The 24,805-nt window shown below is 41.6% G+C and overlaps 2 protein-coding genes across 4 annotated transcripts in view; one reads left to right on the top strand and one right to left on the bottom strand.

Annotated features, from left to right (window-relative positions):
- The window catches only part of ankar (ankyrin and armadillo repeat containing), a 65,676-nt gene extending 55,929 nt beyond the window's left edge, over nt 1-9,747 (bottom strand). Inside the window, exons 1-3 of the mRNA XM_052029995.1 lie at nt 9,480-9,747; nt 7,835-7,914; nt 2,822-3,434 (exon numbers count right to left, since the gene is read on the bottom strand). Of these exons, the coding sequence (XP_051885955.1) occupies nt 2,822-3,434; nt 7,835-7,837 (616 nt within the window). The 5' untranslated portion in view covers nt 7,838-7,914; nt 9,480-9,747. The remainder of the gene's footprint in view (nt 1-2,821; nt 3,435-7,834; nt 7,915-9,479) is intronic.
- zgc:136439 (uncharacterized protein LOC678627 homolog) lies at nt 9,350-18,103 on the top strand. Of its 3 annotated transcripts, none has more exons than XM_052017831.1 (9): nt 9,350-9,410; nt 10,217-10,430; nt 12,077-12,166; nt 13,243-13,322; nt 14,484-14,599; nt 14,683-14,780; nt 15,015-15,083; nt 16,903-16,961; nt 17,032-18,103. In XM_052017831.1, exons 2-9 carry the CDS (start codon nt 10,239-10,241, stop codon nt 17,132-17,134), a joined length of 807 nt encoding a protein of 268 aa, XP_051873791.1. In that variant the 5' UTR covers nt 9,350-9,410; nt 10,217-10,238; the 3' UTR covers nt 17,135-18,103. The 3 variants fall into 3 exon arrangements, with proteins under 3 accessions (XP_051873791.1, XP_051873780.1, XP_051873801.1); XM_052017820.1 differs by having other exon boundaries at nt 9,380-9,410; nt 10,220-10,430; XM_052017841.1 differs by lacking the exon at nt 9,350-9,410 and adding an exon at nt 11,208-11,290 and having other exon boundaries at nt 10,282-10,430.
- The last annotated feature ends 6,702 nt before the right edge of the window (nt 18,104-24,805 follow it).

The following is a 24,805-nucleotide window of genomic DNA, read 5'->3' as shown; positions in this document are numbered from 1 at the left end:
GAAGTTTGCAGATGATACCACCGGAGTGGGCCAAATCTCAAATAACAATGAGTCGGAGTACAGGAAGGAGATAGAGAGCCTAGTGACATCGTGTCATGACAACAACCTTTCCTTCAAAGTCAGCAAAACAGAGTTGGTCATTGATAGGATATCTTTATTAGTCACATGTACATCGAAACACACAGTGAAATACATCTTTTGTGTAGAGTGTGCTGGGGGCAGCCCGCAAGTGTCACCACGCTTCTGGCGCCAACATAGCATGTCTACAGCTTCCTAACCTGTACATCTTTGGAATGTGGGAGGAAACCGAAGCACCCGGAGGAAACCCACGCAGACACGGGCAGAATGTACAAACTCCTTATAGACAGCAGCCGGAATTGAACCCGGGTCGCTGGCGCTGTAAAGTGTTATGCTAACTGATGTACATGCTCCTGACTATATCAATGGTGCTAAGGTTGTGAGGGTGAGAGTTTCAAGTTCCTAGGAGTGAACATCAGCCAAGAAAGCCTCACCAGTGCTTCTACTTCCTTAGGAGGATAAAGAAATTTGGCATGTCCCCTTTGACCCTCACCAATTTTTATCGACGCAACATAGAAAGCATCCTATCCTGATGCATCATGGCTTTGTATGGCAATTGCTCTGCCGTGACAACAAGAAACTGCAGAGGGTTGTGGACACAGCCCAGCACATCACAGAAACTAGCCTCCCCTCCATGGACTCTATCTATACTTCTCACTGCCTCGGTAAAGCAGCTGACATAATCAAAGACCCCACCCACCCTGGACATTCTCTCTTCTCACCCCTTCCATCAAGCAGGAGATACAAAAGCCTGAAAGCACCCACTACCAGGCTCAAGGACAGCTTCTATCCTCCTGTTATAAGACTTTTGGATGGTACCCTAGTATGATAAGATGGACTCTTGACCTCACAATCTACCTTGTTATGGCCTTGCACCTTATTGTCTGCCTACATTGCATGTCCTCTGTAACTTTAACACTTTATTCTGCATTCTGTTATTGTTTTCCCATGTACTACCTCAATGCACTATTGTAATTAAATGATCTGTATGGATGGCGTGCAAAACAAAGTTTTTCACTGTACCTTGGTACATGTGACAACAATAAACCAATTTACAATTTACTTCAGTGTTGTTTGCTCAACTTCATCTACTTTTAGCTGATCATATGGCTAAATTTGCACAGGAGACCAAAGGTAATCCTTCTTATCGTTCATCAAATACTTGTGAAATTAAATTCATTAATTTGATAGGACAGAAAGTTAAACATACAATAGTAGCTGAACTGCAGAGTCAAGTATTTTCAATGACTATGAAAACATCAGTTTTATCAAATGTATTCAGATTTGTTAATAAGAGGGCAAATTGAAGAATGACTTATGGGACTTGAGCCACTGCAATACATTAATATCTACTGTGTTTTAGACAAATGACCTGAAAATGCAAAGGTAGATGGGAGGGAAATTATTTGAAGATGACAGAGTCTGCAAAGGGATATGGATTTTTGTGAATGGGCAAAACTGTGGTGTTACAATGTAGGGAAGTGTGAAATTATCCACTTTGGTAGTTGGTACAAAGCAGAATGCTGTTTAGGGAGAGACCATAGAATGCTGATCCACAAAAAGATTCTGCTCCTTGTACCTGAAACACAAAGTCACCATGCAAGTTATCAAGTAATTAGGAAGGCAAGCGGAATGTTAGTCTTTATTGCTAACGGAATTGAGTATAAAAGCAGAGAAGTCTTACAACATCTTTGGTGAGAACACAACTGGAGTACTGCAGACAGTTTCAATCTCCTTGTTAAGAAGGGATACATTTGTAATGAAGGCGATTCAGAGAAGGTTCACCTGCTTGATTCCTAAGATAAAGGAGATGACAAGAGGAAAGCTTGAGCAGGTGGGCCTCTACTCATTGGAGTTGATAGGATTGAATCTTACATATTGAAAAATGTAAGATTCTGAGGGAGGCTGAAAAAGTAGATACCAAAAGGATGTTTCCAACGTGGGGGAAATTTAGAGGGCAAAATAATTTCTTTTCTCAAAGGATGTTGAATCTTTGGAATTGTTTATGCCAAAGAACTGTAATGGTTGAATCACTGGATATATTTAGGCTGACGTAAACAGATTTTTAGTTTATAGGGGAATCAAGGGCAATAGGGAATAGCAGGAAGGTGGAGCTAAGATCAAGACTTGAGCTTGAGGCTATAAGTATTGCCTATATTTTTCTTATCACCATTTGCCGTGATGTAGGTATATTGTAAAATACGTATTAAAAAATACTCATGCATCTGAATTATCTTCCTGCAGTAGTTGTTTTATTCAGATGTGTGTGGTAAAATTTGACATTGCATGCTAGGTTTTATTTATTAATGCACTGTGTAAAATATTTAATGTCTCTATATATTAATGCATTTTGATATATTCATATTTTATTGTGATAAGAGAGTCCACAACTTTCTGTCTGTTGTGAACCCCAATTTTTCATAATCACTCTCTGTGGTTTTCCACACTAACTTTCTTGTGATCTGCCTTAGTGAGAATTTTTATTTTGGGTAAATGTGCTATGAACTCAGAGTTAATGCCCCTCAAAACCATTTTCCAGGGCACACATTCATCTGAATTCCAGTCTGTCTAAAAATGAAAGATGTGTAAACCAAAATGTTTCTGTATTTTCTAAAATATTAATTGCACAATTGTATGCATGCTTTAAAGATTATCCCGAGCAATAGATTTTTCCATATTTACTGCTGCACATTTTTCAGTATTTGGCAAAATATTATATTCAACAACTGCAAACGTTCATTACCTGCTTTAAGAAATTCGGAAAGTATATCTTCCTTTGTCTTGGAAGTTCCATTAAAACCTATATTGACATTGGAGCGCCAGTATTCTGAAAAGCGCATCCTTTTTTCCTTTGACATGTAGGCTCCATGCCAAAGTGCTTTCATTGTGTAGTCCACATTTATCAAGATTTGCCCAGTTAGTGTATCATGGTAAGCAGGTGACAGAAGGCACGAGGAACTGTGATCAAAGTTGCCATCTATATAAATAGATGGAACTTGATTCATAACATAAATACCCAAAACTAATTCCCTCAGAATTTGTTGGAATTCTTTATAATTAAATGGAGCATCTGGTACCACTGGAGCAAGAATAATAGCATTGGAATAATTGAAGTCTTTCATTTGGCTTGACAATCCAGTGGGGAAGTCCACTGGATACTGAAATTCTTCAGTGGGCTGAAGCCAGCTGCAGGTGGCTGTGGCAAGTAATTCCTGCAGATCATTCAGATTATATTTTCCAAGGTTAGCACTTGCATTCATTAGCACTTCCAAATTGGCTTCCTCACTATTTTGCTTGCCCACTTTTAACTTAGAGGAATCCAGCTCGCCACGGTTCTTCTTTCTACGAGTTTCTTCCTGCAAGAAAAGGTACCACTTTAGTGCACTGGATTAACACATTGCTTAAAATGAATGTGTGTCCATAATGCCCATACATTTCCTCAACCACTATTTTGCTATTTACTGTAGATTGTAACAGGCCTTTATGAAAAAAAGGATAAATATTTTAAAAGTTTACTTATTGCCAATTAAAAATATTGATAGGTTTATTTATAGTTTTTTCCTTCACTTCTCCTAGTGTGACCATCATGTTTAATCAATTATGTACAAATATTGTGGAATTTATGTGGCAGATAACAACTTTAACATCAGCATATCTGGTTGGATTTCACTAAATCCAACTCTCTTCTGCCAAAACTGCTCACCCCCATTGAATACAAAACTAACTTTCAGCTTCTTTTCCTCACCATTCACTGTCTTTTTTTTACATCATTTTGCTCTGCTCTTATCATTGTTACCTTCAACAGATGTAATGAGTTCCTATAGAATTCTTTGTCAATTTAGCTGTATCCTTGCCCACCCCATTCACTATTTTCCCTTCTACCCATGGTTTCCCTAGGTATCTCTATTAGTACTGTCAATAGATTCTCACCTATGTCCCCTCATAGCCTTTCTAAAATCATTTTTAGCACAACACCTACCCCCTACTATCTTGACCCTCTTCCCACTCAATTGCTATCCCAACAACTATCCTTCCTAGCCCTCATACCAGCTGATACTGTAAATGGTTACCTCTCCCTTAGTACTGTTACCCTTCATTTCAACTCTGCCATCATTACATTCTCTTCAGATTAAAATAGAACATCTTTGGCCCTTCTATTCTTGCAAACTACCACCTAATCATCAACTTTGCTTTCTGGCTTGTGCTATGCAGAGTTTGGTTCAGTTGCATGTTGAGCAGTTAAGAGGGCATTGCCAGATTGGCAGAAATGAGAATGGTCAATTGACTTGTCCTCCATAGGGCAACCAGCTTAGCAAATGTCTGCAAGGCACACAGCTAGAGCACCCCGACATCCTCAAAGCCTCTGCATCGAATCCAAAGCCATGATGATAGAAATCAGAGCTACCAGTACAGTACTTACATACTGATAGGTTTCTGTTTAAGTTGCAAAGTGGGACATGACTTATGCTTTTGAATACTACACCATGATAGGTCCACAAGTGTTAACATGGAGCTGGTCATCACTTTCATGCTGGGAAGGATTGGCTCTAGGGTCTGCTTAAATCCATGTGCAAGGATGAACCTGATCTGCCTACCCATTCCATGCTTCTAGACATCTCCTCTGAACTTTTGTGCAGTCTAGACAATGTCCCACGCATTGTGTGGAAGTTCATCTGCTTTTGCTTATAAACTGCCCATTTATATTCTCACCTTAGTCTCTAAAACAGAACTTGTATATGTTTTTGCTTTAAGCTGAACTGGTATATAAGCCACTCATCTAGTTTCACTTCATCTAGTTATAGTCCACTCTTGCCTGTTGTCTCACCACATACAGCTCTGTTGCTAAAGACTCTACAGATGGTATTTCTTGGGCATGTCAAATGATAAAAGTCCAAGGGTGGAACATGTTGAAGGGTATGGGGTGGGAGCAGATATGGGGACATTTGTAAACCATATGCAACAGTTAAGGCAGTGAGATAAAGGGATGATGGGGATGTCAATGGGTAAGATTGATTCACTGTGGGCTCCTAATACATTTCATGATGACTGCTTTCAGAAATTATTAGTGCAGGTCTGTGATCAAGTTCACTTGACCTTTTAGATGAGAGAGGATGTGAAAAATCACACATGGAAATACTTAAGCTGGAGCCTATATATACAAAATTGTATATATAATACATATCTTCCTTGTCCTTTTTACATGTATGACTTGGAAAAAGAGGAATGTGCATATTCAATGCAACTTTGAAGTCATGAGAAACTAATAAAATCCATTGGACAAGCAAACAGAACATTTTGAAACATTTAAGTTAAAAAATTGTTCTGTACCATCAAAAAATATTGATTTATGGAGAGAGCCAGGAAAAGCCACAAGGCCAATGCCGCAAGGTCAACTTAGGACTTAAGAGTCTGATGTAGCAAAAGGAAAAGAGATAGAGAAAATTAGTGATGTTCCAGCATAAACTTCTGGACAAAAACAAATTACACTTAAGGTGGTGTAGTGGTGTTTCAGGAAGTGCAGCAGTCTTACAACTCCGAGCTAGGTTCAATTGTGACTTCTGGTTTTATGTACCTGTTGTTCCTGTGGCCATATGGGGGTCCCCCCATATCTTGAAGACATGATGGTTCTTTGATTAATTGGCTACTGAAAAATACCCTTGGTATAGGTAGTTGATAGGAGATTCTGGGGGTATTAATGGGCATGTGTGTGAAAGAATAGGTTACAGGGAAAAAAGTGGGGGAATGAGATTGATGGGACTGCTCTGTAAACCAGCATAGACTCAATGGCCTAAATTGCCTCTTCAGATATTTAAGGAAATATTAAATACCTATATATTTTAAAAAATAATTACATGGAGTTGGAAGAGATATGCTTGAAGCAGAGAGATTTAATGGTTTTAGCATTTTTCTTTCAACTCCCTAACAAGGAATTAAACCATTTTCAGATGGGATATAAAAATTCTTCCATTTCTCAAGGCATATTGTGAAAAAAGTTAGGGAACTCTTACATAGTGCATTGCAGATAGGTATCCTTAATTAAAATATGGAATAATATCAACAAATACACTGGGACCTTAAATATCTTTACTTTTCTATCCATTTCAAAATAATTGTTCCAGATGAAAACAGTACTGCATTTTTATTACCTAACCCTGACCTCTAGCTGCTTTGTGAAAGCAATAGACTCTTTCTTGAATTACTACAGTTCTTATGAGCATGTAGTTTCTATGGTGGGCTAAGATAGTGAATTTCAGGATATTGACCAACAGTAATGAAGGAATGCCATGTGTCAGCCAGAATAGCTTGTGATTTGGAGTTGATCTGGGAAGGGATGGACTAGCATTCCCACACCATTACATTCTTGTCCATGGTGCTACGTTTGCAGATTTGGGAGATGCTATCAAAACATACCTGGATGAGCAACAAGAAATCTGCTGGAGGAACTCAGCAGGTCAAGCAGCAGTTGTGGGAGGAAAGGAATTGTTGCCATTTCAGGTCAAAACGCTGCATCAATTCCTTTCCTCCCACAGATACTGCTTGACCTGCTGAGTTCATCCAGGAGATTGTTTGTTGCTCCAGATTCCAGCATCTGCAGTCTCCTGTATCTCTATATTTGGGTGAGTGGCAGTAGTGAATATCATTCAGTATTCAATATGCATTTGTTGGGGGAATGATGAATAACAAGTTTCGTACCAGAAATGATAAAGTGGGGTACTCTATTTTAGATGGTGTTAAATCTCTTCACGTAGTTATGGTTGCACCCATTCAGATGAACAGCAATTACTTCATGACACTTCCTATACAATGGAGGAAAGATTTTGAAAGGCCACAGATGACTCCGTCCTGCTCTTGATACATTACCTGATTTTAAATTTGATTTTATGATCAATTTGAGTTGGTCTCACATTAATTGAATGCAAATGTTTAAAGTTGTATTATAATAGTCTGCATGGATGACCCAGAGCTTCCAGTCGCCTGTCACTTTAATCCTCCACTCCACCCGTGCTCTGTCCTCTCTGTCTTCAACCTCCTACATTGCTCCAACAATGCCCAATGTAAATTTGAGGTATAGCATCTCATCTTCCATTGAAGACCTTGATAATTAATATTGAATTAAACAATTTCAGATAACCACTCTTTTTCTCATTTCACAGATGTGGCTGTACCTCCCTGTGTCAATTTGTTTCTTTTCTCTATCCTCAACTGCCAGTTTTTAAAGTAATTGTTACCTTGATAACTTTGGCTTGTTAGTGTGATTACTTTGGTTTGCATCCTCTCACAGACAATGTTCTCTCCACTCCTCCCCATCTCTGCAACTTAACACACTTGCTTTTTTTTTCACACTTTTCCAGTTCTGATTTCTGTTTCTCTCCTCGTTGATACTGCTTGACCTGCTGTGTGCTTCCAGCATTCCCTTTCTTGTAATAGATGTTCCTCATCTATGATTGCATCCCATAAATTCAAAAATCTTCACATATTAAACTACCAATTCTGTATGTGAAAACACGACTATCTACAGTAAAAATAAATTTTGTTAAACTATGTCAGCTAATTAAATCTACATCAGCATATATAAAAACTTGGTTTTCACTGACAGAAAAAGAAACATCCTATCATCAACAGAATAAACCAGCTAATTTATCAAACTGCACTCCAAATCCGAGAATTGTTACAACACAGGAAGCCATCTGGCTCACTCAGAGTATGCCAGTGTTGTTCATAAATATTGTTTCTCACATTGTACAAAAATACATACCATTGAAGCTCTTAAGAAATGGTTCTCCAATTGATATCTTCTTCAGACTTGACAATGAAAGTTACTTTGTTATGCATACACTAAGAGTCAATATACCAGGATAGATTAATTAGTATGGTATAAAAGGAGCACTCAGAAGATAACAAATTATAAGTGTATTAATATGAAGATAAAACGAAACATCTTTGCTCATTCCCAGTGCTCATTAACTTTAAGAGCAGCCAAAGCCCTTTCAACCTGATTGCTGAAATTATGTAGGATATAACGCCCTTCTAAACGGTGTTCTTGGATACAGCACCAATATTATTGGAGCAGTTACTAAAATTGTACTATTGATAGAGTGATGTTGAGGTTGGCAACATTTTCCTGTGACTGACAGATTTCAGTCAAGGGTAAGTACTGGTGACGTTGGCAGAGTATTGCTGAACTTGGTACAATGTCAATGAGGATGAAGAAATCCTGAAGTTAGGAGAATTAGCTGTTGTGTTACTACTGAGATTGATAGTATAATTGAAGCTGAAGGAGTGTTAAAATTGTTAGTGTCAATAAGGACAGAGGAGTTCTGCTGAGGTTAGTTGTATTACTGCAGTTGGCACAATTCTGTTTAGAATGATGGTGTATAATGAAGCTGACGGAGCAATACTGAGATTTGTAGGAGAATTGCTAAGGTTAGTAGAACATTACTGGAGAATGTCAATGATTTTAGTAAAACTGAAGATTGGTGGAATTCTGTTGAAAGTAAAGTGTTATTGAAAATGGTGAGTTGGTGCTGACGGTTAAGAAACGAAGACTGTCACTAAGATTGGTAGAGATCAATTGAAGTTAGAATATTGTTGGTTTGGTAGAATTATACCAAGGTTAGTAGAATGCCACGAAGATGTAAACAGAGAGGATTGGTAGATATACTGAAATGAGTAGTCTATCACCAAGATTAGCAGACTGCCACTTAAGTTGGTGGACTGTTAACCGAATTTGACAGACTGTTTCTGCAGCTGGTAGTGAAGTTGTTAGGCTGCCTTTGAGGTGAGGAAACTGTAATTAAAAATTAGTGGAGTTGCACAAGACCATCAGTGAAATTGGTATAATTATACTGGTGAGGTTGTCCCTGTAGCTGTCAGACTGTCGCTGAAGTCAGACGTTTGTCATTGAGGGAAAGGGGGTGGGGGTGTAGAGTTGTCTTTGAGACAGGCAGAGCAAGCCTGCTAGAGATGAAATTAGTAGTTATACTGTGAGGGAGTCCGAGGCTGATAGAGCGTTGCTGAAACCAGCACACTGAGGTGAGTAGAGTTACACTGAGGTTAATAACCCAGGAGCTGGGGGATCAAGTCCCAGGAGCCAGCCGTCTGTCTCCCGAACTTGCAGTAATGCTGGAGCCGACCCTGCTGCGGAGCCGGTGCCCCGGCATCTCCGGCCACACCCACTGTCGCCTCTCCTCTCGCCCGTCCGTTACTAACGGGCGCCGTCTCCTTGACAACGCAGCCGGCCGACCATGAGCCCCTGCGCGCCAAGCCGCCGCTTCTTCTTCTGCTTCCGGTGTCTGGCGCCTCCACGGCCGCCGTCGAGCAGCCGGTGGAAGGTAAAAGCGGTGTCGGGGCTGTTGGGTTCCAGGCTTCCTCCCCCCCCCCCCCCCCCCTCCTTTACCCACCGGGCGGCTCTAAGTCGACGTCTTCCTGTTGGTCGTGGCTGCTTCCTCCCAATGCAAACCCGTATCTCGCCCCAGACTAGGCTGCTGCCTCTTTCCTGCGGGAGACACGAGTTCGGTTCCCACCAGAGCAGCGGGCGAACTTGCATTAAAAAAAGTTCGGCTCTGCAGCATTGATCATAAGAACTCATCTGTCCTTATTGACACTAACAATTGTAACACTCCTTCAGCTTCAATTATACCATCAATCTCAGTAGTAGCCCAGCAGCTATGCTAAAATTCTCCTAACTTCAGGATTTCTTCATACTCATTGACGTTGTACCAAGTTCGGCAATACCCTGCGAACGTCACCAGTACTCTACCCTTGATATAAACCCATCTAGATCACTAACGTATTTTAGGGAAGTAAATCTTGCTCTGGGTAATCTGTGACCCTACCAGTTGGATTGGCCTATTTGGTGAAAGTGACATGCTGTGAATGTGGCAGCGATGCTGGCACAAAAACACCTCTTCCCAGCTGTGGTCCTAGAATGTCACCCGAAGCAGGACGATTTCTGCGCAGTGTGATAAAGGTGGCGAGATGCCGGAGGAGGATTTAAGGAATTATCTTTTGCATTTTATACATAAGATAAATAGGAAAAGCCTTTTTAGAATAAAAATCCGCGAACTTTTATAGCAAGTAAGCACATTGCTTAAAATATTGGTGACATCGCATAACCACTGTGCTTTAATTTCTCCAGCAGGATATATTGCACAGATACTATGAAGGCCATTATTCTAGCCGCTGGCTATGGCACAAGGTTCAGTCGTGATCTACAGAACGATAACAGTGGAGATTTCAAGCATCTCCATGGCATCCCTAAACCCCTTTTACCAGTAGGAGATCAGCCACTCATCAGTCATTGGATGACAACAATAAATAAGATTAAGTCTATTGATGCAGTTTATGTTATTGTACGTCTACATTTTGATTTTTTTTCTGAAGAAAATTTATCTGTTTGGACTACAAAAGTCCAGCTAAAATTATGACTACACAAGGCATAACTTCAACATTTGCAGATGACACAAAACTTGGAAATGTAGTAAACATCAAGGAACATAATAACATGCATCATATGGATGTAGAACGAGACTTGATATTGGTAGATAGATTAAATTTATTGCAGAAAAGTGTAAATTGATGCATGTTAATAAAAGAGACAATATAAACAGAATGGAACAATTTTGAGAGGTGTAGCAACATGAACCCTGTGTGTATACAAAGCCTTTGAAGGTGGTAGATTGTTGAAAAGAACCACTAAAATGTTCTTTGGTTCGATAAATAATATGAATAGAACACAAAGTAAGGTTTATACAAAATATTAAACACAAGTTCGGCCTCACCTGAATATAGTTCCATTTTGGATGCCAGACCTTAAAAAGGATATCAAGGAAGGGTGGAAAAAATGGGATTTTTCTCGTTCACGCTGAGAAAGTTAAGGGGAGTTTTGTGAAGATTTTTGATGAACTAAATGAAGAAGACCTGTGATAAATAGCAGATTTGGTAGTTAGATATAAGGTAACTGTAAAAGAAACTGGAATGTCACCTGAAGCAGGATGATTTCCATGCAGTGTGATAACGGTGGCGAGATGTCGGAGGAGAATTTTTTGCATTTTATAAATAGATACAAGGTAACTGTAAAATCAGATGTGACAACATAGAATTTATGTTCTGAATTGTTACAATTTCAGAAAGGGTGTTGGAAGCAAATTCAATAACTTCTGAAAGAGAAATGGATAGACAACTGAAACAGAAAAAAAATGCAGGCCTGAAAGTGAGTTGGAGAAATTAACTCCGTGTTGACACAGGCATGATGGACCAAAGGGTTACCTCCTGTGCTGTTTAAGTTTTAATTCTCCTGAAATCCAAGATTATTAAATATACCTCTTTCCTATTTTATAAATTTCAGATTGATATAGATCAAGAATAAAGTTGGGCTGAAATTTTCATTGGTTTTTGACTTGTTACTGAAATAATTTTGCACTTATTTAAAATGAATAGAAAATGGACCATCGGTGCCTACTTTTTTTTTTGAAAAAGGTATGTGAGCCTTTTTAAAAGTAAAACCAAAGATTTCCACATTAACAGTGATGCCAGCCCAGGAGCTTAATTATTTAGCGGTACCAGCCTAAAATAATTGTTTCCAAAAGTACAATGACACAGAGCAGTACTAAATTGTTGTACTAAAGTTTATAAGGAGAATTTTTTGTAAATGCTTAAAATTTTATCATTGTACGATTTTTGGCACTGAATTGGAAATTGATGCTATTCATGGTAACTTTGTATTTTTAATTATATAAGGGATTACGTGGAAGTAATTGATCTATTTTTTTCTTGTGCTTTGTTCAACTATTCCAAATGCAAACTCACCATTTTAATTCCCAGTATAGTTCATCTTTTTTAGTCTGCAGAAATCATGTGCTAGAAAATTGAATCATTTTCAATTTTTACATTTATAATTGGGGTTAATTAAAAGTTTCTTTTGATTCTTATAACCTATTGAATAATGCAAAAATATCATCCTTCTAACTATATCACTGTTTGCTAATGATCTTTGCAGACCAACGATCTCTATTATGCAAAATTTGAAGATTGGGCAAAGGAGTTCCAACTAGTTAAAGTCCTAAATGATGGAACAAGAAGCAATGAGGTGGGTATTCTTCTCTGCTATATCCAGGATTTTCAATCAATGATTTGGAACTGCTGACTTTCAAAAACATTGGATCACCATGGAAATTACAAACACTTTTTCTGGATACAATTAAGCTTAAACTAATTATTGTTTCTCTTTAATTCCTTCGTAAAAGTGAGAAATACGTTCAGAAAATAAGTATTTATCAGCAATGATGGTGATAAATGCATTTATTAATGCCTGGTTAATGCAATTATTAATTTGTTTCCCATTTTTTTCCCTGTTAGTATACAGGTAATGCTTGGATAGAACATCAATAATTTAGCTAAGGATCAATTTTAATTGTGACCTAATTTATACATGTAGATCTGTTACAACTTTCTGATGTCTTTGAGCTGATTCTAAATGCTAGAACTTCAACCAATATCTAAATATATACATATAAAATAAGAGTTTAGCTCCTTGTGCCTGGTCCACCATTCAATAAGATCACGGTTGCTTTTCTACTTCAGTGCCACTTTTCTGCACTAACCAGTTCTGTTTGTTATCTAAAAATATATCCAGTTCTATACAATGATAAAATCTTAAGTGTTCAGCAACTAAGTTTTCTGGGCCCTTCAAAGACTTGCTACCCTCAAAGTAGTTTCATCTCTTGTCCCATCATCCCCTTATATTGAGACAGGACTCTGATTCTAGATACTTAAACCAGGGGAGTATAGACTCTGTATCCACCTTAGCAAATGCAGTAGTTATGAACTTGTTAACTATATTTTTTGATTGGAGATTATCATTGTAACAAAAGTAATAGTGCTGACATCTGACACAAGTCTTGGGTTCAGTCCATCACACGTATTGAATATCTGTAAATTTTAAATACAAAAGGAATTTTGCAAATCTCTATTATCCAAGTAACCTTTTCTCAAAGTGCCAAGGAGAGAAATAAAAGGGGTGTCCCCATCTTTACAGGATTTTCATTTATGAACATATAAGTATTGAACAAATTGTGATTAAAATGTTACATTGTACATACATCTTACAAATTTATGGAAAAGTTATCTTGCCTTATTTTAAAAATAAGCTTGTTCTCTTCATAGGAACGTTTGGGTGCAATTGCTTGTCTTCAGCTTGCCATTACTCAATTTAACATCAATGATCATATATTGGTTCTAGGCGGGTAAGCAATAATAAAGAATACATTAAATGGCTATTAAAGGTTTAAAAACAAGGTAAATCACTTAAAATATGCAATGTTTAACATTGATTTTAATTTATCATATAAACTTTTTACAGAATATATTGATATTTAAAATCAATTATTCTGTAGCTGCTATTATTCTGTAGCATTAGCTAATAACAGTAGTACCCTGTGATAAACAATTTGAAAAACAAAATGTTAGTCATCAAATTGCAGTTTTTGTATTGTATTATTTCTTCCTAATTTAACCTTTAATGTATCTTTAAATAAGGTAATCTCTCATATTTCTAAACTCAAGAAAGCACAGGCAGAGTCTGCTTAACCTATGCAAATATCACTTAAAGTCTGATATCCATTACTATCATAATCTGCCTTTCTGCTTCATTACCACATTACCGTCCATTTTCCTTTGCTAGTTCTAACCCTCCTTGGAAACATATCAGTGGGCTGTCATTGTCCCTGATCTAAATTCTGGAATTCCCCCCCACCCCCCCCCCACCTAAAAATAGACTGGAATTAGAGGATTGCCTATGGTTCAAGATAGTAGCTCACCACCACTTTCTCAAGAGCAGTTATGGAGGAGCAATACATGCTGACCCTGTCAGTGATACCACATTCTGAAAAATGATTAAAATGAAGCATGTTTTGAAAATTTCAACAATATGCGTGGAAGTATTTATTTAAGGGGGCATTGGATGTCACTAAAAGCTTAGTCGAAGATAAGTTTTAAAAATGGAGAGGGAGGTGAAATGACAGAAATAGAGAGGAAGGATTAAGCAAATGAATTTTGAAGCATGAGTTTCAGAGCAGAGTCAGAGAAAAGTTTGGAGGGGGTGGAGTTGGAAAAAAAAGGGCAGATTGGAGATAGAGCCAGATAAGATTTTACATGGAGGCATGAGAGCTTTCATTTGGAGCCTCAAGGGAACCTAGAACCAATTTAGGCCATTGCTAACAGAACTTGGTCCATGTCAGGACATGGACTTCAGAATTTAACTTGAACTGAAATTCACAGAAGGTGGAGAAGAGTAGAATTTTGGAATAGTTAAACTTGGAGATGACAAAAAAAACTGCAATAAATTTAACCCACTACATGTTTAATAAATTGTTCTGGCTTTCACTTTGACAACTTATTTTTCTCAGGGATACATTGTTCTACGAGGACTTCAGTCTTTCGGATATCCTTGCAAAATTTGATGAGCTTCAGAATATTAACTGCGAAAGCAGTTTGGTTTTGTCATACCTATGCAAAGATGAAGGTCAATTCAAAAATTTATTACAAAGATGGTTTCTTTCTTGAACCGATCTTTGAGAAAACTAACATAATATCTTCTTTCAGCAGAAACTGCAAAGTTTGGCATATTGGAAATAAATGAAAAATTCCAAGTCACTGGATTTAAAGAAAAACCCAGCTTCACTGAAACAACATCTCGCAGAGCAGTAAGATTTTTCTCTTTCTTGACCTGACATTTCTTGACCACGTATAATTTTTCTTTAAAAAGCCTCTTTGGAAAAAGTTACTTTGAAAACATCACTTCATGCTAATGCATTCTTGTAGAGCTAAATAAACATTCTCATCTTTGATTTCTCTCAGTTAAGAATTAGCAGATTCAATACTACTTGTCTTGTTGAATATTGACCCGAGTTCTTTATCGACAATTTTCTGTCTTCCAGTGCCCATGCTTTTACATATACTCAAAAAATACAGTTCCATTAATTGCAAAATTTCTTCAAGACAAACAGGCAAGTGTTGGCATTAATAAGATTAAGTTAAATCTATTTTTTAAAAAAAAATTTGTTATTGTGAATAGTTAAGTGAGTAGAAGATGAACTGATCTCCAAAAGTCATAAAGTTAAAGATGAAACATTCTTTCCAACATTTTAAGCAAGATTAGTGTATTATTTTTGTTTTGTACAATTTTAGAGTGAAAAAAGGAAAGGAGCACCATGCAAAAGTTTGGGCACCCCAAGAGATTTGAGCTGTCAGATAACTTTTACCAAGGTCTCAGACCTTCATTAGCTTGTTAGGGCTATGGCTTGTTCACAGTCATCGTTAGGAAAGGCCAGGTGATGCAAATTTCAAAGCTTTATAAATACCCTGACTCCTCAAACCTTGTCCCAACAATCAGCAGCCATGGGCTCCTCTAAGCAGCTGCCTAGCACTCTGAAAATTAAAATAAATGATGCCCACAAAGCAGAAGGCTATAAGAAGATAGCAAAGCATTTTCAGGTGGCCGTTTCCTCAGTTCGTAATGTAATTAAGAAATGGCAGTTAACAGGAACGGTGGAGGTCAAGTTGAGGTCTGGAAGACCAAGGAAACTTTCTGAGAGAACTGCTCGTAGGATTGCTAGAAAGGCAAATCAAAACTCCCATTTGACTGCAAAGGACCTTCAGGAAGATTTAGCAGACTCTGGAGTGGTGGTGCACCGTTCTACTGTGCAGTGACACCTGCACAAATATGACCTTCATGGAAGAGTCATCCGAAGAAAACCTTTTTTGCGTCCTCACCACAAAATTCAGTGTCAGAAGTTTGCAAAGGAACATCTAAACAAGCCTGATGCATTTTGGAAACAAGTCCTATGGACTGATGAAGTTAAAATAGAACTTTTTGGCCGCAATGAGCAAAGCTATGTTTGGAGAAAAAAGGGTGCAGAACTTCAAGAAAAGAACACCTCTCCAACTGTTAAGCACGGGGGTGGATCGATCATGCTTTGGGCTTGTGTTGCAGCCAGTGGCACGGAGAACATTTCACTGGTAGAGGGAAGAATGAATTCAATTAAATACCAGTAAATTCTGGAAGCAAACATCACACCGTCTGTAAAAAAGCTGAAAATGAAAAGAGAGGATTGCTTCTACAAAAGGATAACAATCCTAAACACACCTCAAAATCCACAATGGACTACCTCAAGAGGCACAAGCTGAAGGTTTTGCCATGGCCCTCACAGTCCCCCGACCTAAACATCATCGAGAATCTGTGGATAGACCTCAAGAGCAGTGCATGCAAGACAGCCCAAGAATCTCACAGAACTAGAAGCCTTTTGCAAGGAAGAATGGGTGAAAATCCCCCAAACAAGAATTGAAAGATTCTTAGCTGGCTACAGAAAGCGTTTACAAGCTGTGATACTTGCCAAAGGGGGTGTTACTCAGTACTGACCATGCAGGGTTCCCAAACTTTTGCTTCAGGCCCTTTTCCTTTTTTGTTATTTTGAAACTGTAAAAGATGGAAATAAAGAAGTAATCTTGCTTAAAATATTAAAGAAATGTGTCATCTTTAATGTTATGCTTTTTGGAAATCAGGTCATCTTTTACTCGCTTAGCTATTCACAGTAACAGAAATTTTAACTAGGGGTGCCCAAACTTTTGCATGCCACTGTAAATGGGGAAGACTATATTGAAATGATGTGCTTGAATCAAATATGCTGATTACATCTATACCTATATAAATGACCCAACTTTCTTTTCATTTAATTTACCAATTTATAATTTCTTGGCAAAATATAAGAATTGTTAATTTCAGCAATTTATATAAAAACATTTCTTTAAAATATTTATCTTCAATAGAATTCACCCTTGGAAGAGAGAGATGCGCCTGGAAATTTTTTACTTTGGGTCTACTCAAGGTAAGAGTGTTTATTTTAAATTATTTTTAAACTTTATGCCATTTTACTACTTTTGTTTTTTGTATTGCAGGAAACCAGTGTATGTCTATCATGTATGTGGCCGATTTGATGTTGGAAACCTTCCATCATACATTGAATGTACCAAATACTTCCAGAAATCTTGTGATACGTAATCCGATTCCAATTAATTTTTTTTTTAAACTTGTGGTGACCATTTATTTTGTTAATATTTTAAATAGAACTGTCTAATAGTGGAAACAAAGAAAATGGTTTGACACCATACATTTAATGAAACCTTCTGATTACAAGTTCTGACATTATGGTTTAAAATAGATGTTATTATTGCAGCATTGAGCAAATACAAACCAGAAATGCACAGTCGTAGATTTCTCATCTTAGTTAACTTGAAAATAATGCATTTCTTATTCAGCTGACCAGTGACAGAATGTCAAACGATGATGAGATATCCTCAGCTTTTAAAATAACATTTCTGAAGTGATTGTATAATCCTTATGCTTTTTGAATGATGCAACGAAAGGGTGTTTGTAAATTACATCACTTTATAAGACAATTTCTTTGGAGAACATGAAGTGATACAAGGCAGTTTTTCTGCCTTTACAGTCAAAAAATATAGGGCTCATGTTGGAAGAAAACACCAGTCAGTTAATCTGTATCATTCCTGTAAAACCCTGAATGGTCTTCCTCTGAGGTGTACTTTCCATTATGCATAAGCTTATAACAGCAACAATATGTAATTTGTTTTGAAATTGTTACTTAATTGCTGAGATTACTTTGGAAAGATTTCATGTTTGTATATTATCAATGATAGTTTTTTTTGAATGAAATTCAGAATACTTATTTTCAAATTCTTTAGGCAGAATTGACTGGAAGACTTCTAAATTTGAGGTTTATTGATACAATTTCAACAAACCTTTTGTATCAAACCAGTAAAAGCTACATTTAAATTCTGCTGGAAGCGAACTGTATATAGCTAAATTAAACATGCTTGACTATCATCAGTATTTTTATTAAATGAAATCTATTTTACAACTGCATAGAGTACTGCCAGTTTGTGGGGATGCTTAATATGATTAGGCCAACCTTAGAGGTGCCAAATTTCATGCAAAAATGTTTGGATCAAATAAAATAGTAGCACAACATTCATGATGTCTGCTCTCTTATCCTTTAGTATACATTTGAAATTGAGAGGAAACCAAGGGATGCAAAAGATCTTAAAGGGATAGTTTGTAGCGGTTGCTACCGCAGAATGACACAAGATGCTAGTCGTAGAGTTTCAGAACAGAACTGGTTTATTTTCCCGCCTTGCGCGGGCCTTTTAAGAGAGACTGTTCCCGCCCAATCCCAACGGCAATGATGTATGTGCTACGTCATCAAGTCTTTCCCACGCACGGGTTCTCCCCGTCGCTCGGGAAAGACGAAGGCCCACCGCCATCTTGGACCTCGCCGCTCCGACGCCATGCGACCCGACTGCTGAGCCGGTTCGCTTGCCCGGGCAGTGAGTTGCTACACAACCGCCCCCTAGAACCGGTGAGACGGTCCCCAAGGTCTGCGGGCTGCGTTAGCTGCCGCTTAGGAGGTCGGCCTCTGCGTCGCGGTGCTGAAACCTCGACCGGTCGTTGCAGATCCAAATAGGCCGGTTTGAGACGGTCCGTTGCGAAGACCTGTTCCCTGCCCCCAGCGTCCAAAATAAAGGTGGACCCATTATTCCTGATGACTCGGAACGGCCCCTCATATGGTCGTTGCAACTAGTTTGTGAGGGGGAAGGGAACCGGAGGAGTAGGTCAGAGGAAGAAGGGAATGGGGAAAAGTTAGATCAAATAGGCAGAGAGGCTTTGGGGAAGGAGAAGCAGAATACAGGCTGTAAAAGTAGTAAGGTAGATGGACTGAAGTGTGTTTACTTAAATGCAAGAAGTGTCAGGAATAAGGGGGATGAACTGAGGGCTTGGATAAGTATGGGGGACTATGATATCGTGGCTATTACTGAGACGTGGATGACATCAGGAGAGGAGTGGATATTGAATATTCCAGGTTTTCGGTGTTTTAAGAGGGATAGGGAAGGGGGGAGAAGAGGTGGGGGGGTGGCGATACTGGTCAGGGACACTGTTACAGCTGTGGAAAAGATGGATGTTGTAGAAGGATCATCTCTAGAGTCCGTATGGGTGGAGTTAAGGAACAAGAAAGGAGCAGTTACTCTACTAGGAGTATTCTATAGGCCCCCCGGTAGCAGTAGAGATATAGAGGAGCAGATTGGCAGGCAGTGTTTGGAGAGAAGCAGAAATAACAGGGTTGTTATAATGGGAGACTTCAACTTCCCAAATATAGACTGGAACCTGCTTAGTGCCAAAGGTTTAGATGGGACAGAATTTGTTAAATGTGTCCAGGAGGGATTCCTGATGCAGTATGTTGACAGGCCGATTAGAGGGAATGCCATGTTAGATCTAGTTTTAGGAAATGAACCGGGACAGGTGAAGGATCTATTGGTGGGTGAGCATTTGGGGGACAGTGACCATTGCTCCATAACCTTTAAAATTGTCATGGACAGGGACAGGTGCAGAGAGGACAAGAGGTTTTTCAATTGGGGAAGGGCTAACTACGAGGCTATAAGGAGAGAACTTGGGAGTGTAAATTGGGATGTCCTTTTTGAAGGAAAATGTACCATGGGGATGTGGTCGATATTCAGGGATCTTATGCAGGATGTTAGGCATAAATATGTCCGGGTGAGGCAGAGAAGGAATGGCGGGGTGAAGGAACCGTGGGTGACGAGAGAGGTGGAACGACTTGTTAGGGAGAAGAAGGTAGCATACGTGAGGTATAAGCAGCAAGGTTCAGACAGGGCCCGTGAGGAATATAAGGTAGCGAGGAAGGAACTTAAGAAAGGGCTGAGGAGAGCTAGAAGGGGACATGAAAAGGCTTTGGCTAGTAGGGTTAAGGAAAATCCCAAGGCCTTTTTCAAGTACGTGAAGGGTAGGAGGATGGCTAGGGTGAAGGTAGGTCCGATTAAGGACAAAGGTGGGAGAATTTGCCTGGAGGCGGCGGAAGTGGGAGAAGTTCTCAATGAGTACTTCTCTTCGGTATTCACCAGGGAGAGGGGTCTTGATGATGCGGAAGGGAGTGCTGGTAGGGGTAATGTTCTCGAGGTTGTTGATATCAAGAGAGAGGATGTGTTGAAGTTGTTAAATAATATTAAGACAGATAAATCTCCGGGGCCTGACGGGATTTTCCCCAGGCTGCTTCGAGAGGCTAGGGAGGAGATTGCTGAACCGCTGGTAAGGATCTTTGAGTCCTCGTTGTCTACGGGGGTGGTGCCGGAGGATTGGAGGATTGCGAATGTGGTCCCCTTGTTCAAAAAAGGTAATAGGGATAGGCCAGGGAATTATAGACCGGTGAGTCTCACGTCTGTGGTGGGTAAGCTGTTAGAAAGGATTCTAAGGGATAGGATTTATGAACACCTGGAGAATCATGGACTGATTAGGGACAGCCAGCATGGCTTTGTGAAGGGAAGATCTTGCCTCATAAGCCTGATAGAGTTCTTTGAGGAGGTGACCAGGAAGATTGATGAGGGCAGTGTGGTGGATGTGGTTTACATGGATTTTAGTAAGGCATTTGATAAGGTTCCTCATGGTAGGCTTCTTCAGAAGGTCAGAGGCCGAGGGATCCAAGGAAGCTTGGCTGTGTGGATTAGGAATTGGCTTGCATGTAGAAAGCAGAGGGTTGTGGTGGAAGGAGTGCCCTCGGATTGGAAGGCAGTGACTAGTGGTGTCCCGCAGGGATCGGTTCTGGGACCTCTACTTTTTGTGATATTTATAGATGACTTAGATGAGGGGGTGGAGGGCTGGGTTAGTAAGTTTGCAGACGACACTAAGATAGGCGGTGTTGTGGATAGTGTGGAGGGCTGTCGGAGCTTACAGAGGGATATTGATAGGATGCAGAGCTGGGCTGACAAGTGGCAGATGGAGTTCAATCCGGAGAAGTGTGAGGTGGTACACTTTGGAAGGACAAACTCCAGGGCAGAGTACAGGGTAAACGGCAAGGTACTTGGCAGTGTGGAGGAGCAGAGGGATCTGGGGGTTCATATTCACAGTTCGTTGAAAGTTGCCTCACAGGTGGAAAGAGCAGTTAAGAAGGCCAATGGGATGTTGGCTTTCATAAATCGCGGGATTGAGTTTAAGAGCCGCGAGGTTATGATGCAGCTTTACAAAACTCTAGTTAGGCCACACTTAGAGTACTGTGTTCAGTTCTGGTCGCCTCATTATAGGAAGGTTGTGGAGGCATTGGAGAGGGTGCAGAGGAGATTTACCAGGATGCTGCCTGGATTGGAGGGTATTGAATATGAGGAGAGGCTTAAGGTGCTAGGGCTTTATTCACTGGAAAGGAGGAGGATGAGAGGAGACATGATAGAGGTATATAAAATATTGAGAGGAATAGATAGAGTAGACAGTCAGCGCCTCCTTCCCAGGGCACCAATGCTCAAGACGAGAGGTCATGGCTTTAAGGTTATGGGTGGGAGGTTCAGGGGAGATGTCAGAGGGAGGTTTTTCACCCAGAGAGTGGTTGGTGCATGGAATGCACTGCCTGGGGTGGTGGTGGAGGCAGATACATTGAACAGGTTCAAGAGCTTGTTGGATAGGCATATGGAGGAACGTGAGATAGAGGGATATGCGGGAGGAAGGGGTTAGGTAGTGTGAGGGTGGTCTGATGGATGGCACGACACGGTGGGCCGAAGGGCCTGTTTTGTGCTGTATGGTTCTATGGTGCCTGAGGTGTGCCCCTGCGAACGAAAACAAACCGACAGTCTCGTAGGTCTTTGGGTTTACAGGACGGGGCTTGGCCATGCCGCGAAGTGGGAATCGGGGCCAAGTTGCCGAGCCTCTCGCGCAGTCTTTGCAGGACTGCCGTGGGTTGTTCCCCTTGGTCCTGAAAGGAGGGTATGAAATCCCCTGGGACAACCAGGGGTGCTCCGTACACGAGTTCAGCTGACGAAGCGTGGAGGTCTTCTTTGGGGGCAGTGCGTATGCCGAGCAGGACCCAAGGCAGTTCGTCAACCCAGTTAGGACCCTGCAGGTGGGCCATCAGGGCTGATTTCAGATGGCGGTGGAAACGTTCCACTAACCCGTTTGATTGAGGGTGGTAGGCCGTGGTGGTGTGCAGCTGCTTCCCCAGCATGTTCGCTAATGCGGACCAGAGGCTGGAGGTAAATTGTGTGCCTCTGTCTGAAGTGATGTGAGCTGGAACACCAAAACATGAGATCCAAGTTGTGAGCAGCGCCCGGGCACAGGAATGAGTCGTGATGTCAGATAGAGGGGTTGCCTCTGGCCACCTCGTGAACCGGTCCACGATGGTGAGGAGGTACCGAGCCCCTCCTGAAACCGGCAGAGGACCAACGAGGTCGACGTGGATGTGGTCGAACCTTCTACGGGTAGGCTCGAACTGCTGTGGCGGAACCTTGGTGTGTCGTTGGATTTTCGATGTCTGGCAGTGCTGACAATTCCTGGCCCACTCACTGACCTGTTTGCGCAGGCCATGCCAGATGAACTTGCTGGCGACCAGCCGGACAGTGGATCTGATGGACGGGTGCGCCAACCCATGTATCGAATCGAAAACGTGTTTCCGCCAGGCCGCAGGAACTATAGGGCGGGGTTGACCTATTGCGATGTCGCAAAGGAGGGTCTGCTGACCAGGACCAACCAAGAAATCTTGGAGTTCGTCGTCGGCTTGCTGTGCGGCAGCCAGGGCCTTGTAGTCGATACCCAGGGACAACCTGTGGATGATTGGTCTGGAAAGTGCGTAAGCAACGACATTGTCCTTCCCAGAGACATGTTGGACATCCGTTGTGAATTCGGAAATATAGGACAAATGTCTCTGCTGACAAGCTGACCAGGGATCAGAGGCTTTGGAGAAGGCGAAGGAGAAAGACTTATGGTCAGTGAAGGCGGTAAAAGGCCTGCCTTCCAAAAAGTACCGGAAATGCTGGACCGCCAGGTACAGCGCTAGAAGTTCCCTATTAAAAGCGCTGTATTTCAGTTTGGGTGGTCTAAGGTGCCTGCTGAAAAATGCTAAGGGTTGCCAACTGCCTTTGATTAGTTGTTCCAGTACCCCACCAACCGCGGTGTTGGATGCGTCCACCGTGAGGGCGGTTGGGACGTCTGTCCTAGGGTGTACAAGCATCGTGGCGTTTGCTAGGGCGTCCTTGGCCTTAACAAAGGCAGCCGCAGCCTCATCGTTCCAGGCGATGTCTTTGCCCTTACCAGCCATCAGCGTGAACAAAGGGCGCAGGATACGGACTGCTGCAGGGATGAACCGATGGTTAAAGTTGACCATCCCCAGGAATTCCTGTAGGCCTTTGACCGTGCTGGGGCAGGCAAAATGGCGGATAGCGTCCACCTTGGCAGATAGGGGTGTTGCTCTGTCGCTGGTGATTCTGTGGCTGAGGAAATTGATAGAGTCAAGCCTGAATTAGCACTTGGCCGGGTTGATTGTGAGGCCGAAATCATGGAGATGGGAATACAGCTGACGGAGGTGGGAAAGGTGTTCTTGGCGGTCACGGCTGGCGATTAGTATGTCATCTAAGTAAATGAACACGAAGTCCAGGTCTCGGCCTACCGCGTCCATCAGCCGCTGGAAGGTCTGCGCGGCGTTCTTAAGGCCAAATGGCATTCGAAGGAATTCGAAAAGGCCGAATGGGGTGATAATTGCAGTTTTGGGGACGTCATCTGGTTGGACCGGGATTTGGTGGTATCCCCGGACGAGGTCCACTTTGGAAAAGATGCGGGCCCCATGTGGGTTCGCTGCAAAGTCCTGGATGTGAGGGATGGGATAGCGGTCCGGGGTGGTGGCGTCATTCAGCCTGCAGTAGTTGCCGCAGGGCCTCCACCCGCTGGTGGCTTTGGGGACCATGTGCAGGGGGGAGGCCCAGGGGCTGTCTGACCTGCGAACAATCCCCAGTTCCTTCCTTTGCCAGGCGGAGCTTGTCTGGAGGTAGTCGTCGAGCTCGGGCATGAAGTAGTGGCCCTGTGGTAGTGATGTGGTGTTGGACCCCGTGTTTGGGCATAGAATTCGTAAACTGAGGTGCCAAAACTGATGGGAATTCGGCTAGGAGCTTGGTGAACTCGTTGCCGGACAGGAAAATGGAGTCCAAGCGCGGGGCTGGTAGGCTGGTTTCTCCCAGGAGGTAGGTCTGGAAGGTTGTGGAGTGGACTAGCCGTTTCCCTCGCAGGTCGACTAACAGGTTGTGGGCCTGAAGGAAATCGGCTCCTAGGAGTGGTCGGGCGACTGTGGCAAGGGTGAAGGTCCAGGTGAAACGGCTGCCGCCGAATTGTAACTGAAGCGTATGGGTACCGAAAGTCCGTATCGTTGTGCTGTTTGCGGCATTGAGTGCCGGACCTTGTTGCCTGTTACGAGTGTCGCGGCCGGTCGGGGGCAAAATACTGACCTCTGCTCCAGTATCGACAAGGAAACGCTGCCCGGACTGCTTGTCCCGAACGAATAGGAGGCTTTGTCGGTGGCCAGCCGCTGTAGCTGTTAATGGCGGCTGGCGCTGGCGTTTCCCTGACTTGCAGGGTGGGCAGCATCGACAGGCCTCCGCGCCCCACCTCTGATGGTAGAAACACAGTTGGTTGGCAGTGTCGTTGTCTGTGTTTCTGGGGTGTGGTCGCCTGGTTGCTAGGACTGGTTCAGGCGGGCATTGGGCTCGCGGCCTGGCGATTTGGCCGACGGACGAACCGCGCTCGCGTTTGACCTTCCACAGGACGTCTGCCCGGGCAGCCACCTCACAAGGGTTGCTGAAATCAGCGTCGGCCAACAGCAGGTGAATGTTATCGGGTAGT

This window comes from Pristis pectinata, chromosome 1 (assembly GCF_009764475.1).
Source record: "Pristis pectinata isolate sPriPec2 chromosome 1, sPriPec2.1.pri, whole genome shotgun sequence".
Lineage (NCBI taxonomy): Eukaryota > Metazoa > Chordata > Chondrichthyes > Rhinopristiformes > Pristidae > Pristis > Pristis pectinata.
Note: the sequence above shows the minus strand (reverse complement) of the source record. Positions and strands in the feature narration are given on the sequence as shown.